General features: G+C 45.5%; 2 protein-coding genes across 2 annotated transcripts in view; one reads left to right on the forward strand and one right to left on the reverse strand.

Moving 5' to 3' along the window:
• Positions 1–7654, forward strand: part of LOC131892763 (cytoplasmic dynein 2 heavy chain 1-like) — a 15500-nt gene extending 7846 nt beyond the window's left edge. Inside the window, 1 exon segment of the mRNA XM_059242605.1 lies at positions 1–7654. This exon segment is cut by the window's left edge and continues 39 nt beyond it. Within this exon segment, the coding sequence (XP_059098588.1) occupies positions 1–7551 (7551 nt within the window). The 3' untranslated portion in view covers positions 7552–7654.
• A 9-nt stretch (positions 7655–7663) lies between these two features.
• On the reverse strand, positions 7664–12809 carry LOC131892762 (voltage-dependent L-type calcium channel subunit beta-4-like). The gene is made up of 3 exons (XM_059242604.1): positions 12055–12809; positions 11139–11961; positions 7664–11052 (listed from the first exon to the last, which is right to left on the reverse strand). The coding sequence occupies exons 2-3, from the start codon at positions 11892–11894 to the stop codon at positions 9550–9552; spliced, it is 2259 nt and encodes a 752-aa protein (XP_059098587.1). The 5' UTR covers positions 11895–11961; positions 12055–12809; the 3' UTR covers positions 7664–9549.
• Positions 12810–16792: the final 3983 nt, after the last annotated feature.

Here is a 16792-nt window from a genome sequence, read left to right on the forward strand (position 1 = left end):
GTGGATCTCAACTCGGGGATCTTTGTGACCATGAACCCCGCCGGAAAGGGCTATGGAGGAAGGCAAAAACTGCCAGATAACCTCAAACAGCTCTTCCGACCTGTTGCCATGTCAAGACCGGATAATGATTTGATTGCCGAAGTCAGCCTCTATTCTGAAGGCTTCAAGGATGCTAAAAACCTCGGGCAGAAACTAGTGAGCATTTTTAACCTTTCCAAGAGATTACTCACACCTCAACAACACTACGATTGGGGCCTAAGGGCTCTGAAAACAGTCCTCAAAGGATGCGGAAACATGTTGAAAATGTCGAAGAAAGACTCTGGTTCTGATGCCATGATTGATAGCAAAACTGAAGCAGAGATTGTGGTCCAAGCACTGAGATTGAATACTTTGTCAAAGTTAACCTTCACTGACTCTGTGCGGTTTGATGACCTAGTAAAGGATGTTTTTCCTGGGATCACATTTAACACCACGGGTTATGAGCAACTCCAAGATGGTTTGCGAGAGAGTTGCACCGAACTTGGCTTCAACATCAATGAAAATCAAATTAAGAAGGCCGTGGAACTCTACGAGCAGCTCCAACAACGTATGGGAGTGGTAATTGTTGGGCCATCCGGCTCCGGCAAGACCACCCTGTTCACTCTTCTCAAGCATGCTCTCACAAAAATGGGTAGGACTGTCAAACAGCACACTATGAATCCCAAAGCGATTCCAAGATCTCAGCTATTGGGTTCCATTGATCTGGACACTCGAGAATGGACCAACGGAGTCCTAACCTTGGCAGCCCTGGAAGCGGTAGATGAACCAGGGGAAATCAACACATGGATTGTTTGCGATGGAGATATTGATCCAGAGTGGGTTGAATCCCTGAACTCTGTGCTTGATGACAACAGATTGCTAACGTTACCCTCTGGTTGGCGAATCCAGTTTGGGCCAAATGTGAATTTCATTTTCGAGACCCATGACCTTAGTTATGCTTCTCCAGCCACCATCTCAAGAATGGGCATGATTTTCCTATCAGATGAGGATACAGACATCAAAGGCATCGTGACATCCTGGTTACATTCTCAGGCACCTGAAGTCCAAGAAACCCTTCCCAAATACATGGAAGAGTACTTCTTCAAGGCTGTTGATTGGTGCCAGAAGCAAAATGATTTCGTAATTGATACGTCACTTGTTGGTTGCGTTCTGAATGGGCTCTCTCATATGAACGGAGTGGGCAATCGGCTGGAATTCATCATTGCTCTGGTTCGTGGTCTAGGAGGGAATTTGAAAGATTCCTCCAAAGAAACATTTGCAAAGGAAGTCTTCAGTTGGGTGGGAGAATCTCCACCCGGGAGAAATCCTACGGGAGTCTTTTATAACCGAGAAAGGGATAGAATTGAAACTCACAGCTCTGCTATTGAGTCAAACTTGAGCATTGGTTCATTTGCAGATGATTCATTTCCTCTCGTCAAAACTGCTGACGCCAAAGCAGCCATTGATTGCCTTTTACCGTGGCTTCAGCCAGAGACCCAGCAACCCTTCCTCTTGGTTGGGCCGGAGGGATGTGGAAAGAGCTTGATTTTGAAAGATTGCTTCAAAAAACTCAGATCAACCAACGTTGCAGTTGTCCATTGTTCCGCTCACATTACCCCTCAACATGTGATCCAGAAACTGTCCCAAGTGTGCCTCTCAGTTTCATCAAGCAATGGTAGAGTTTTGAGACCTAAAGAATGCGATCGCCTTGTCTTGTACCTCAAGGATCTCAACTTGGCCAGTCCAGATAAATATGGGACTTGCATGTTGATTGCATTCCTTCAACAAGTTCTGACCTATGGAGGGTTTTACGACAACAATCTTGAGTGGGTTGGACTTGAGGCAATTCAAATTGTGGGCAGTATGACTGCCGGAACAGGTTTGGGAAGACATGCCCTGAACACCAGATTTACTTCAACCGTCCGAGTTTACTCACTTGATCAACCCAACAAAGAGTATCTGGAAGTTGTGTACACCTCCTATTTGGGAGCTGTCCTTAGACACATTTCGCCCAATAGTCAGACTTGGTCTAGTGAGTCAAAAGTGAGCCAATTGGCAGGTTCCATGGTATCCATCTACCAACAACTGAAGCAAACCTTCTCAGTCGATGATCAAAGTCATTACTTGTTCACTTCACGGGATCTCACTGAGTGGTGTTTAGGATTAATTCGATACGTTATTGGGCCCGGGGAGAATTCAGCCGGCGTCGTCTTGGAACCGTGGACATACGAAGCTTGTCGGTTATTCCGGGACAAACTGGCTAATGCCGAAGATGTGGGAAAGTTTGACTCCATTATGAAAGCTACTCTTCAATCAGAGTGGAACAGTAACGTCTTGGACTCCATTCATGACATGTATTTTGTCACGTGCGCCGATGCAAGCTATGTTCCTGGTTCCCCAATGCCCAAGTTTGGCCACAACATCGGAAAAATCCAAGACACAGATTGGGAGCACTTTGTAGACAAAGGAATAGTAACCTTCGGGAGGGAAAACCGAGATTTGGACGTGGCTATCATTGATGAGTTACTGGATCTTGTGGCCAGATGCGATCGGGTCCTTTCAAAGCCAGGAGGATCCCTTTTGATGAGTGGTCGAGCTGGAGTTGGTCGACGAACAGCTTGCAGCATCACTGCAGCTATGCATCAAGCTAAGTTGATGGCTTTGAAGATGGGCAAAAATTATGGTCCAAAACAATTCAAAACCGACTTGAAAAATGCTATGCAAGTTGCTGGTGTTGAAGAGGATCAGGTTTTCTTGCTTCTGGAAGACCACAATTTCGGCGATTTGCAATACTTGGATATGATTAATAGCTTGCTGTCTTCGGGTGAAGTTCCTGGGCTCTACTCACCAGAGGAGTTGGAACCACTTCTTACTCCACTGAGAGCAAAAGCTAATGACGCAGGTTTCAGCGGCAACTTGTTCACGTTTTTCGCTAAATGCGTTAGAAAGAACTTGCACATAATTCTGATCATGGATTGCTCCAACCCTGCGTTTGTTGTCAATTGCGAGAGCAATCCCGCGCTTTACAAGGAATGCCAAGTCCTTTGGCTGGAAGAATGGTCCGAAAGGAGCATGATCAAATTGCCCCAACTTTTGCTCACCAAAGAAGAGCGAAAAGAAGGTGAGAACATCGGTCAAAAGAAAGAAAAAAAGAAACGTCAAGTCTCTGGAGGCGAAGAACTCCTAAGAAGCTTCTATAAGATCCATGCCTCGGTAACTGACACTAATGCAACTCCAAAGAAATACGTTACCTTCATCAAGACCTATGAAACTGTTTATGCCAGAGAAAAAGATCAAATCACCTCAAGGCAAGGAAAGTTGTCAAAAGGTGTGTCAAAATTAACTGAAGCCCGAGACGTGGTTCACAAGCTGAAAGCTGAAGCTGCTATTCAAGAAAAGGAATTAGCTGAAAAACAAGCCGAAGCCAATGAAGCCCTTCAAATGATCACTGACACCATGAAGAACGCAAACACACAAAAAGGAGAAATGGAAAATCTCAAGAGTAAAACCTTGGAAGAGGAAAAGAATCTCAATGTGAGGAAGAAAGAGATTGAGGTTGAAATGGCTGAGATTCAACCTCTGGTAGAGGAAGCCAAAAAAGCCGTTGGCAATATCAAAAGTCAGACCTTGTCCGAAATAAGGTCCCTTAGGGCACCACCAGAAGTGATCCGTGACATATTAGAAGGTGTTCTTCGGCTCATGGGGACTCAAGACACGTCATGGAACAGTATGAAGAGCTTCTTAGCCAGGAGAGGGATCAAGGACGAGATTCTGTCGTTTGACGCCAGGCGCATCTCATCCAAGAATAGGCAAATTGTTGAGAAACTCCTTGAGGATCGTAGCAACTCATTTGATCCAGCTGTAGCCAAGAGAGCGTCCGGAGCCGCTGCACCTTTAGCTTCATGGGTCTTAGCTAACGTCAAGTTCTCATATGTGTTGGAAAAAGTCAAACCTTTGGAAGCTGAGCAAGCCAAACTTCAACGGAACCTCCGAATGGCCGAGGATCAAATTGGGAATCTTAGCACTGGATTAGACGAAGTAGATCAACAAGTGGCAATCCTGAAGGAGAGATTGAACAAGTTTACTAAAGAAGCCGCAGAGGTAGAGATTCACCTGAACAAGACCAAGGAGACAATCACGGCTGCTGATAGCTTGGTGGAAGGTCTTGAAGGAGAATTTACCAGATGGAACCAAGAAGTGGAAAGCATGACTGAAGATTTGGAACGTGTCCCACAGTTCTCTCTCCTAGGCTCAGCCTTTTTGGTGTATTTGAGCAACGCACCTGAAAATGAACGAAAACGTTTCTTGGGAGCGTGGCAAGAGATGTTGGGGATCAACAAATTTGATCTGAACCACTTCTTGAGCAGTGAACGAGACATCTTGCAATGGCGCTCGGAGGGACTACCGTCAGATAATCTCTCAGTTGAGAATGCCATGTGCATTCTCCAATCCATTTTGAGCCCCTATCTCATTGATCCTTCATCAAGGGCTGCAGAGTGGCTCAAAGTGAATCTTGGGACCAATGAAGCACCTATTGAGGTTGCGACTCAAGCTGATGAGAGGTTCGTCCTAACTTTAGAACTTGCCATCCGATTTGGCAAGACGCTTCTTCTCCAAGAAGTAAATAGCATTGATCCCATTTTGTTCCCTATCTTAAGAGGCGACCTTGTTGGGCAAGGGCCTTATATGGTGGTCCAAGTGGGTGAGAAGCAAGTGGACTATAATCCAATCTTCAGATTGTTCATGACAACCAGGAACCCGAATCCGGATATTCCTCCAGATGCTACTGCAATAGTGTCAACCGTCAATTTCACGACCACCAAAGCTGGCCTCACTGGACAGCTTTTGGCGGCAGCTCTTCAACACGAAAAACCGGAATTAGAACAAAGGAAATCAGAGCTCCTGAAGAAAGAAGAGGAAAACAAGATTCAGATCAGCAAGTTGGAGGATTTCCTTTTAGAGCAACTGGCAAACTCCAGTGGGAACATTCTTGAAAACAAAGAGCTTCTTGCGTCTCTGAATGAGACCAAAGACAAGAGCAAACACATTGCTGAGTCCCTCAAAGAGTCTAGCCAACTTCAAGACAACTTGGAAGTCGAAGGGAACGTTTATCTACCCTTAGCCGAATTTGCATCTCACATGTACTTCAAGATCACGGATCTGGTCAAGATTAATAACATGTACCGCACTTCATTGGCGGCTTTTCTGAAGCTCTATCAAATGACTTTGAAGGACACCAACGTATCAGCCAAGACAGGAGATCGAATCGAAGTACTGAAGGAATCCCTGTTAATCCGAGTGTATCACTACATTTCTCGCTCCCTCTTCAAAGGTGACCGGTTGACTTTCGCCATGCATCTAGTTCATGGCATGTATCCGGCATTGTTTGAAGAAAACGAATGGGAGACATTCACTGGACTCATTGTTGAAGGTGACAGTTCAAGTTCCGGCACATCTGTTCCTTCATGGATTGATGACGAGCGAAGGCAGGCTGTGGGTCGCTTAAAGGCCCTTTTCCCAACCTTGTATGCCAACTGCCAAGTGGAAGAGGGCTCGGTATGGCATGGGTTCTCCAATGCTGAAGAATGTGAGCTAGAGCTCCCAATTCAAGTCTCCAAGAACGCAACGTTGTTCCAACAAGTTCTCTTGGTTCAAGCTCTTCGGCCAGATCGATTGGTCTCTTCAATGGAACACTTTGTGTCACAGGTATTGAACCTAAGCGAGCTGTCCCCTCCTGCTTTGAGTCTCAAGGCTCTTTGTCGTGAAACCGTTGCTGATGAGCCCATTTTGATCATCATCTCTTCGGGATCTGATCCTTCAGAAGAGTTGGGAGAACTAGCGTCAGATGCGAAGCAGACCTTGCACGAGGTGGCAATGGGACAGGGCCAAGCTGACTTGGCTTTAGAAAAGCTAGCCTTAGCAGCGGAACAGGGTCAGTGGTTGTGCCTGAAGAACCTTCACCTCATGACGTTCTGGATCCCTGTCCTGGAGAAAGAGCTTCAAATGCTGTCGCCTCATGACAATTTTAGACTTTGGCTGACAGCCGAGTCTCATTTGAAATTCTCTCCCATTCTAACGGAGTCATGCGTGAAAGTGACGTATGAATCTCCTCCAGGCATCAAACGGAACTTGCAAAGAACTCTGAACTCTTGGAATCCAGATGTTTTTAATCAGAATGCTAACCCACAGAAAGCTCAAACTGTGTTTGCATTGGCTTGGTTTCACGGCATTGTACAAGAGAGAAGAACGTTTATCCCTCAAGGCTGGTGTAAATTCTACGAATTTTCTGACAGCGACCTAAAGGCTGGATTGGAGGTCTTGGACCAGCTGAACAGTGGTAACAACGAAATCAAGTGGGATTTTGTGCATGGTCTGTACGGGAACGCTATCTATGGGGGCCGTGTGGATGATGCGCATGACATCAAGATCTTGAACTCTTACCTGAAAACCATCTTCAACTCTGAGGTAATTCCAGGCTCTGGACGGGCCCTGAAACAGATGGGCCCCTTTGATCTTCCGGCTAGTACGGACGAGCAAGACTTTGCTAAGCTTGTGAATAAACTCCCTGAGGATGATAAACCCTCTATGTTTGGGTTGCCCGCCAACATTGAGCGATCATATCAAAGGACAAGCAGTCTGGCTACCATTAACCAATTGAAACTCCTTATGCGATCTGTGATTGGAGCCGCGAAGTTCGAACGCGAGAAATGGCAAAAAGAGCTGACCCCAGTCTTGAACCTCTGGAAGAAGCTCAACTCCGGTTCCAGCATGCTTCAAGTGAAGCTTCAAGCTCCGTCATCAGCTGGAGGAGATCCGATTCAATCTTTCGTGGAACTAGAGTACTTCAATGGCGTGAAGTTACTTCAAACAGTCCACAAATCCTTGTCGGGTCTCTCCAAAGTGATTCGTGGGACAGCTCTCCTGGACGAAAAGGTGTCCAAATTAGCGGATAGCTTGCTAAAACAAGTCACTCCAAGCAATTGGCAAAAACTTTGGGATGGTCCTGAAGATCCCATGGCTTACACTAAAGCTATTGTGGAGAAGGCGAACGAGATCCAAAAGTGGAAAGGTCTGGCAGAACAAGGTTCCCTACTCAATAATGAACTGGACATGGCAGATCTTTTCCATCCAGACACTTTCCTTGGAGCCCTACGTCAACTAACAGCCAGAGAGTATGGGATCGCCATGGACGAGTTGAAGTTCGTCAACACGTGGTCCAGGAATGGCATCAACAATGCGAAACTACCCATTCAAATTGGAGGGGTAATGATTGAAGGCGCCTCGTTCGACGGTTCCAAACTAGTTATGAGTAGTCACGATGCTCCGACTTTTAGCATGGTACCCCCTGTTACTGTGGGTTGGGTCCCCGAAAGCAGTCCCAATTCCTATCATGAGAATGAGGCCATTCGACTCCCTTTGTACTATTCAAGTGAACGCGAGAAGATCGTGTCTTATATGGATGTACCGAGTGGTGGGGACAACCACAAATGGCTCCAAGCTGGAACAGTTCTTTTCCTTAATAGTCATATATAATGTGACATTGTCATGCGCACATTGCACCTACGTTTAGCGCTTGCACTGTACAATAGTGTCATAATCGAGTCCGATGAAAACATAATAAAATATCGAATCACAAGTCGCCTGGTTCATTGTGAGATCCCAAACACCTTTATTCCTGGAATGGGACAATCAATTCTGGTGAAGTGATTATGAATGGCATAAATAGCAACATACATGTATCAAGTTCATTTTGCTCGGTTCAATTCTCGACTCTTGTGAATGAAAGCAGTCTGAAAACTTGAAATTGGTGAAATTCCTCAAACCAAGGTGGAGATGAATGCTACGGAATTTAAGAAAGAACAAAAGCCCACGAGAGAGGCCTGTCAAATTGCTCAGCAAACGGATTCATCGCGCAAGGTCCAACAGGATTAAAAGAGATCAGCCAGTAAATACTAACTGAAACGTGAGAATGAAATTTAGTGGAAACTTGCCAAGTGTCAAGCTCGAAATAACCGGCATTGGACCTGAGCTTGACGGATTTTGCTATTTGACAATGCCCCTAACCCCCATGTGTAAAGAGGTTTGCCTCAAGAATTGTTGCAAATGTAGTTAGTAAGAGAAATTCCATTTTAAAGCGTGTTTTAAGCCTTTTCCATCGTGGAGCTTGACGAGGTTAAAAGAGGAAGCCCCAAAGAAAATAGGGTTGAGTATATCAATTGGAAACCAGACAGTATACTTATGTGGTTAGATTTGATCGATGGGTGAGAAAGAGTTGATTGAGTACGCTCTTGTTCAACAGGAGCGTCGTCAAAAAAGCAGGGTTGCGGAGAGATAATGAATAAGATTCAGGCCCGTTGTTTTGGGTTGCCGTTCCTGGATTGTTGGGTGTTCGTTCTTGACAGTGATAATGTTGCATGATAGTATCAATGATAAATATTTAATGATATAGATATAGGTCATAACTGGTTGTTGGAGTTGGTTTGGTGATGTTGATGGGCTTAATCATAGGAATCGTCATAGGGAATAATGAGAGTAAGAAATGCGGAGAAAATAGAGTGAATCGTAGAATTTGATTCGGGGTCGGTCCAAGAATCGCTGATGGTGTCGTACTTTCTGTCAACGGTGAGTAGGTGAAAATTGGGGCGTGGTGGTTTCTGGTAAAGGGACACACTAAGCAAAAACAACACGTCTACTTTTTTCTTTTGCGGTAATTACTGGAGATCAGTACTTTTCCGTACTTGTGGCCTAGTTTTGGTCGGTTCCAAACCGTGGTGCGGTTGATTAGAGGTTTCAAGAATAGCATTGGTTCCCTAACACACAATTCGAACCTCAAGGCATTGAAGGTTGTAATAACAAGGAATAAATTAGATTTCTTGTGGTTTAACGATAATATTATCTTGAGCATCGGAACATCCTAACACACGCATCGAAGAGATGAGGCGGCTTCCTTCACTAAGGCCAATCACAAATGACACAAATCGAAGGGAGTTTCTTGACTTGTGGTATGTTTGTAGTAACAGGAGGATTAGTTGTTTTTAATAATAGGAATCATATTAGTAGTAGTAGCAGCAGCAGCAGCAGTTTAGTAGTTGTAGTAGTAGAAGAAGTAGAAGTAGTAGGAATCGTAGAAGAAGGAGTAATGATAATAATAACGCTAGGAGGAGGAGGAGAAGGGGGAGGAGAGGGAGGAGGAGGTGAAGGAAGAGGAGCGAGTAGAGTTGTATGCGTAATGGATGGGACAAGACGGAGAATAAAAGGGCCTTCTTTGGTTTTGGAGGGCGGGTTAGTGGGCATTTAGAAGTGGCTTCACATCGAAATCGTCCTCAACATCCCTTGATTGCAGAAGTGAGGATGGCCCATAGTTGACATCGCAACAGTCGACATTGGGGTTGATTGGTTAAAGGTGCATCAATTACGTACTGTACATGATTTGGGGCTTGTTGGCTGACAAAATGTGTTTCTTGGATTTTTAGAAACTGGAATGACCATAATTTGACGAGAACGCTGAATCAGCAACCACGCCCGGTCAGGTCAATATCTGTCGTCGTAGTGCTGCTGCCTCAAGTCATGGAAATCTTCCTCTGCATCTCCAGGATGGTGTGGGTATCTATTTGGTCCACTGACACCACTGGAAGTCATCATACCAGCCGCACCTCCACGTCCAAAGTTACTCCTTGACCGGTCTCGGTCTGGAACATGGTGACCTCTTCGACGGTCTAAATGGTCGTGGTCGTAACCGTCAAAGTGCTGATCGTCATAATAAGCGGCCCCTCCGGCTCCACCCGTGCCAGGTACTCCTCGTGAAGGGTGTCCGGCCGGACCATAGCGGCGATTGTCATCAGCTGGATATTGATGATGCAGATCCTCAGGTGGGTAGTCATCCGGATGGTTGTGAGAATGAGGGTGTTGGGAGTAGGATCCTTGCGGATGCCGTCGATCCCAACTGTCCCCATGGTGATCGTCATAGCCCCAATCATCGTGAAATCCCCTCTCGTCCTCTGGATACTGCTGGTCCGACTCGCCTGGAAATTGAGACCGGTGCCTTGGAGGGAAGCGGGAATCATGTCGGTCCTGTAGATGGTGCGAACCAACACCAGAGCGATGCGTTGGAGGGGGTGGCAGTGCGTGACTTGGCTGAGGGGGCACGTTGCCCGTGGCTGTCGGAGAAAGCCGGACCCGCGGCCGCGAACTAGCTCCCGTGGAAGGACCTCCCACGGCAGTACTGGTGTTACCACCTAGTGTTCTGGATGGAGACGCGTTTGGGTCAGGTTTCTTTTCTGCAGGTGGGGTGGTTTTGGCCGGGGGATTCACAGCACGCCAATACCCCTCGAGGTACTCGGCCAAATGCTCACAAGCTTCATCTAATTGGTTCTCGTCTAAGACCACATCGAACATTTCTGGAGGACATTGGTGCAATTTTTCTGCTGCTACCATTTGAACATTGAGGTTACGAGTCTGTGCCTTCCCTCGGGACTTGATAAGGCGTTGTAACACTTTGGGTGAGGAAATCTTGAGGTAAACAACAATGGGAGCTAATGAGGTCTTGGCTAATTGGGAGGGGTGATTAACAGTGTCACAATCCAACACTATGAGTTGCATGGATCGAGAGAGCTCAAAAATCCTTTCAATCTCTGCTTGCACTTCGGCCAAGTTTGAAGATCGGAAATTGGCCTTATCAAGAATCGCCCGCTTGGGAGGATTATTTAACACGGATTTCTTGCCCAACGAGATGTCAGCTGACACCCTCGTGATGATAATTCTTCCCTCGAACTTGTTCTTTAGATACTCGAACACTGCTTTTTGCATCATGTCCGTCACTTCGTATCCCTTCAGTGAGGGGCCCACGATCACAAGTGGTCTTATAGAAGGCACAACATCGTATGGTGAGAGAGTCTCTTGTTTCTTGCCCAAAAGGCCCTTCTTCTTTTCGATGGTAGGTGGAGCAGTCACACGCACTCCTCCACTTCCATCTCCATTTTGATCCAACTCCAAGCCTGGGGTTGGCGGTGTGCTTCCTCTGGAATTTCCCATGACCTGGAACAACAAATTGAGGGTTGAGTGGGATTTAATTGCACCATCCCATGCCTAATTTTTTTGTCAGGACTGACTCCGATACTTACAGCTTGCATGTTGGTAGCTGAAGCTGACTTCTTGGACCCTTTGACTCCCATTGGGACTTGTTGTAGGATGAGTTGTTCGAGCTTGGCAGGTGAAGGTATAAATCCAATATCACAGCCCTCTTTGATGAGGCGACCTATCCACCAACACATGTCGTACTTCTCGTAGATATGGAGGAAATCACCAATGTTAAATGAAACGGCGGTCCCGGGAACAGGCGAATCGTCGTCTTGACCTCCGTCATACATAACATTGGTTCGAACAGCGAAAGCCACAGGTTTGGTTCTTGCCCGCTCTAGGCAAAGCATGGCTGCAGCCTCCATGTCACCTCGGTTTGCTCCTCCATACATTCCAGTTGGACCCATGTTCATCCCACCGCCCATTCCCCCATAAGCTCCATATGGGTCATAGTGCTGTGCCTCAGTTAGTGACATTTCTGAAGATGGATGAGAGTACGAAGATTCGGCGGAGCCCTGCCTCATTAAATCGTATGGATAGCCACCCCCAGGACCTATAGGGCCTCCACCCATTTGGCTACCAACAGCCATGGCCGCAGCGCTGGCGGGATCCAACATCATGCTACTAGCGCCAGCACCCCCAACACCCCCGGCCACGCCTCCTCCTCCAGCTGAGCGCACCCCATAGGTGTGACCTCCTCCCATTGGGGGATAATTGCCTTGGACCATCCCACCACCTCCATGATACCGGCTGCCCGGATTGATGGCATCAGCAAAGCCGTCGTCATCATAACCCGTCATTTTTGAAAGTCGATCGGTTTGAATGCTTGACTTTTTCTATAAGCCAGTCATTTCGGAGTACGCTGACCTGAAACCGCACCAACACATGGATATGGTTAGAGGTTGCACTCAGTGGATTTATTTGGATGGATCAAGGATGGCTGGTGATCCAGATACTTACATTACAATTGGAAACAGTTTCGTTTGCAAAGGCTCAAGGGGCTGAGCCTTAGACCCTTTGAGCCACATTGGAGACCATGCGGCCACCGACTCGAGAGATCCTTCTCGTGGTCCGTCGCCGCTGATGATCTTCCGCCGCTTCATCCCCCTGACCTTCTCATCCCCGGACACGACAAAGACTCCACTCAACACGCAAAAATAACGCCAGGCAACGGAAACTGGACACGAACTACACACTCTGGACACTAGTCCGGTTGCTATCTGGCCATTGCACTTTGTCTCTTGACATCTCGACGAATCTAAGGGTTTCTAGAGATGCTCTGCCATTTTTACTTGTTTGAGGCACGGTCAATGGTTTGCAGGACAGGCCTTTCGGGCTGAAAGTCAAAGTATATCAAGGAGAAGTGTGCTTGCGTGTATGAGCGCATGCGTGCGTGCGTGTGTGTGAGTAAGGAACCTGGTTCTCTTCTCGTTTCCTCGTCCTCGCTTACATATCTGCCAGCTGCCATCAACCCAGACAGACCTCCAGTGGTTGCAGAGGGGAGAGGCAAGCAAATGTATCCACCAGCAATAGAAAGCCTCCTCTTCCTCATCTGCAGTGTCCTCAGTCCAGTGTCAGATATTGTTCTTCCTTTTCCTCGGGGCCCCTGTTTAAACTCAAGTCATCAGTTGAATGGAGGAGGGCCTATGTGGTTGTTGGGTAGTTCGGCACTACTTTGGTGTGTCAGACACTCCGAGGATATACCCCTGCCGGTTCCCAGAGGTATATTTGGAACCTTTCTCCCGTTCCCTCAACTTCTCTTTCATACTTCTCGTCGTCATCGTCGTCGTCGTCGTTGTCGTCGTCTTCGTCGTCGTCGACACGGACCAAGTTACACGCACAGTGATAGTACGCCCTAGCGCTAAGTAGAGATATTCATATTTGTAGTGAAGATTGGACTACTATCAGGGTGAAAAGGCGTGCTTTCTCCCACTAATCTTTCCCCAAGTTCAAACCAATTTACCCCACGCTCACAACATTTGATTGAGTGACTAGTCTTGAGTTTCTTGTTTTCATCCCACCCTTCTCGACATACTTTATATGAACTTGAAACACCACCCTTTTTATAGTAACAACAAGAACAATAATAATAACAATAATGGAATGATGTTGAACACCATAAACTCCATTAGAGGGTGGGTGCATGGGTAGCTCTAACTTCTTTTCGAGTTCATATACCAATAGCTGAATGGATGGCAAACAACTTTTGTACTGGAGCAGAAAAGAAGCGCTTGCTTGATGTGAAACCCTGTTGTTCCACTTCTGTTGCTCAAAGTGGATCGGGGCAAAATGGTTTGTTCAAGCAAATCCGACACTGTTTCAAAGCACCAGAGGACAAGATGGAACAAACCTGTATAATACTTTAGTAGCCTGGGCTCAATTCGGTTCCAAGTCTTCCGTTGTTCAACTCCAGCTTCGTTTGAGGTTGAGGTTTGTCTCTGGGGATTGGAAGGGACCAGATTGTATTGAAACAGACTTCAGGAGTCCAGAAAGGGACCTCATCTGTGCGCTAATTGCCAGGAGACTGCCACCGAGTCCGTTGAGATTGATTTACTCGATTCTGGATCCGAAAAAAGGCTGAAGCTTCGACTGGTGAATGAGAACAAGAGGGAAGCCCCAACGGAACCTTAGTGAATGGTAGTTATCTATGTTCTATAGGCGTTCCGATTAGTGCGAAATTTTTCTTAATATACTTTATAAAAGCTGGAAGAGTTCTAACTTGCTTAGACTGTCGCATTTGATATTTTCGCGCACCTTAGCATGGATCTTGACTTTTGTACGATGGTGAATGCGAGCAAAGTTCCCCATATTTTGGGGGAGATTGGCTTACATGGGGAGAGAATTCTGCATCAACCATATTTCACGGACTGAACAGCCGACATTCATGCTTGCGGGGCTCCAATTTCTTGTGTTCCGATAACCAGGTTCTAAGCCAGGTCTTCTTCAATCTGTCCAAATATAGTGCAGTACACCGCAATACTTGGTCTAACAAGACAAAAGAATACTGAAAACCCAGAGTGCAAGAGTTTTGCACATACTCTAGAACATAGACGGCCCAGGGTCAATTCAGAGGCCTTACTCTCAAACTAGAGATGTTGGGGGCATGGATGGAAGGGCTAGCACTCAAAGCTGGGCATTGAGGTAACGCTTTTAAGCCACATTAAAATGGATTTGGTCAACTGCATTTTTTCCGTTTAAGTGGTTGTATATAGTGATGTCTATAATAATTACCGGTAAAGAAGGCCTTAAAAAAGCAATCTTAACTTAATGAAGTTACCTGAAGTAGAATAGGCTTTAAACACTGCACATTATTGAATTATAAAAATTTATTTTTCTAACATTGATTAGCTAGTGTGGTTCAGCCTCTTGATTTTACAGGTTGTCAGCTTCAAAAGAGCAATCACTTAGCACAATCATTATTTTTCCGCATTTCTTTATTTCTAATCATCGTATTTCATCTTTTGCCGGTTTTATCAAGCACATTGTTGCTTAAAAAAGAAAAAGAAACATCACTGAGCACTTTGTAGATTTGTCAATGAAATGACTTGAGCCCGGCTTTGCTAGATGACTGACGTATTCTCATTCTTCATTCTGTACGAATGACGCACCAAGTGAGTGAAACACGCCCATTGATAACACGAACCCCTGAGTCATCCCTCGGTACTCTCTGTTGTTCCTGCTCAAGTCCAATGTTATGCTAATAACTCGGTCCAAGTAACTTGCGCACACTTCAACCAGCCGTAAAGGTCAATGAATAATGTAGGGCCCCTCGCCTCTTTCGCGAGAGATCTGTTCGTGCCTTGGCCAGCTTAAGCGACTAGTACTGCCGACGCTGGTTCTGTACTTTCTTGAAGGGATAGTATGAAGTCTATGTATACTATACTAGTGGCGTTCTCACTCATGCACTGACAAACGAGAAGGAGCTCGAGCCTCGAAAATCCCAGGCCAAATGGCGAAGCGGGGGTGGAAAGCACCCACGCACGCACTTGGTTGTTGGTACCGTTGCAACAACGTACGTTCTTGGGCAGCATGTATGCAACTAGGCCTAGGCTCACATCTTCATGGGCCTAGACAGACCAGTCTTGTAGTGGAGGAGTCAAGAGAGGAGAACCTTCTTTTGGGATGCTTTTTCTAAGCAGCAGACGGAAAAAGGGGTTTCTTTTAGGACCCTTGGAATCACCGACCAGATCAGTGAAACTCATAATTTTAAAAGCCCCTGAAAATGAAGTACTGTATTGTACTATGCAGTCAAGAGAGGCCTCTGGTCCTCCCTCCCCTTCGGTAAAAAGACGGATGAAATATCGCTGAAAAATCTAATCTGTGCTCAAATCAAGAACTTCAATTGTGTCTCTTCTGAATATGCCTCTTTGGTGGATTAGATTGTTGGCCAAATATGATTTTATACACTTTTGCTTTCTAACCATCAATGTGGAAAAAAGGAATATAAGAGACAATTACGAGAGGTTGCGTATATTGAAACAAAAATGTGACTGGTAGTTGTAAGACGAGGGGCAGATTGAATACGAGTTTCAAATCTAAAATGATACATACTACCGTACTCTGATAAACGTTCGCTATTTTTCCGAAAACAGGAAAAAGTTGGTTATCAAAAGTGTGATAATACAAAGAGTGAAGAAGGTGTGTCAAAATTGTTTGATTCCATAATTGGGATCGTCGGATCTTAATGATTCAATTCGTAAACTAGAACATTCAATTCCGAATTCATCAAAGAGCAAAACAATAAAAAATCCGGTGGAGCAACAGCCAATGTATCCTTTAATCATTGGTAATTTCAATCACAAATATAAGCCGCCAATACCTGGAAAATATTCATCCTTCTTTGAATTTGTCACGACAGAAGATGCTAGAAATGGGAATGAATTCTACTCAATGACCTTTGCGTCGACGTCTTCAAACTCTCCACTAGTAACTAAATGATGAAGGTGAAGAAACTCAGCAAGTTTCGTCCATAAAGGATTTAGGTGTAGTCCTCCAAGTTAATGGAAAGGTCGATGAGCATATCCAGTACAAGGTTATGTAAAGCTTTTCAAATAGGTGCTTAAATCTTCACCCTGACACATCCATTCGTTCCGGTTTGAACTGACACTCTTTTTAACTGCACACGTGGAGCACATGATCAAAGCAAAAGAACTTGTGTCCTGTTTGTGCGTTTTTGTTATTTGAGAATCATCTCCTATTTTGTTTGAGACAAAACTTTTCATGAAGGTATCACTAAAATTGAATTGGAATCAACCCTCGTTTTCGTTTTTGCTCTATTTGTAGATCGAAGCAAAATAGCTAAACAATGTATAGAGCTCAAGCAGTTGGAATTGCTTACGGCGGAGCTAACCAAGTAGAAGTACCTCGGTCTCTTGGGGTTTTAACTCGTTGTATCCGAAAGCGGTTAAGATGCTCTCAAGATCAAGATGAAACCAGTTCAGGTTGTCACTCCACGATTTCTAAAGAGACCAAGATAGCCATTTCCAAGAATGTCGGGAAAAAGATACAATCAACTTGCAAACTGGCCATCATGCTCATCAACAAGGGATACAAGATGTCATGGGAGACTGTGATGCGGCAATGAAAGTCAGCTCTAGCACTAAAACCATAAGTATCACCAGGTTTGCAAGCCACTTTTAAACGAGATCATGAAAGAAACCAAACTTAAATTTGAGCGGAAACATTAGTCTAATGTGAA

The sequence above is a fragment of the Tigriopus californicus genome, chromosome 2, assembly GCF_007210705.1.
Source record: "Tigriopus californicus strain San Diego chromosome 2, Tcal_SD_v2.1, whole genome shotgun sequence".
NCBI classification, from domain to species: Eukaryota; Metazoa; Arthropoda; class Copepoda; order Harpacticoida; family Harpacticidae; genus Tigriopus; species Tigriopus californicus.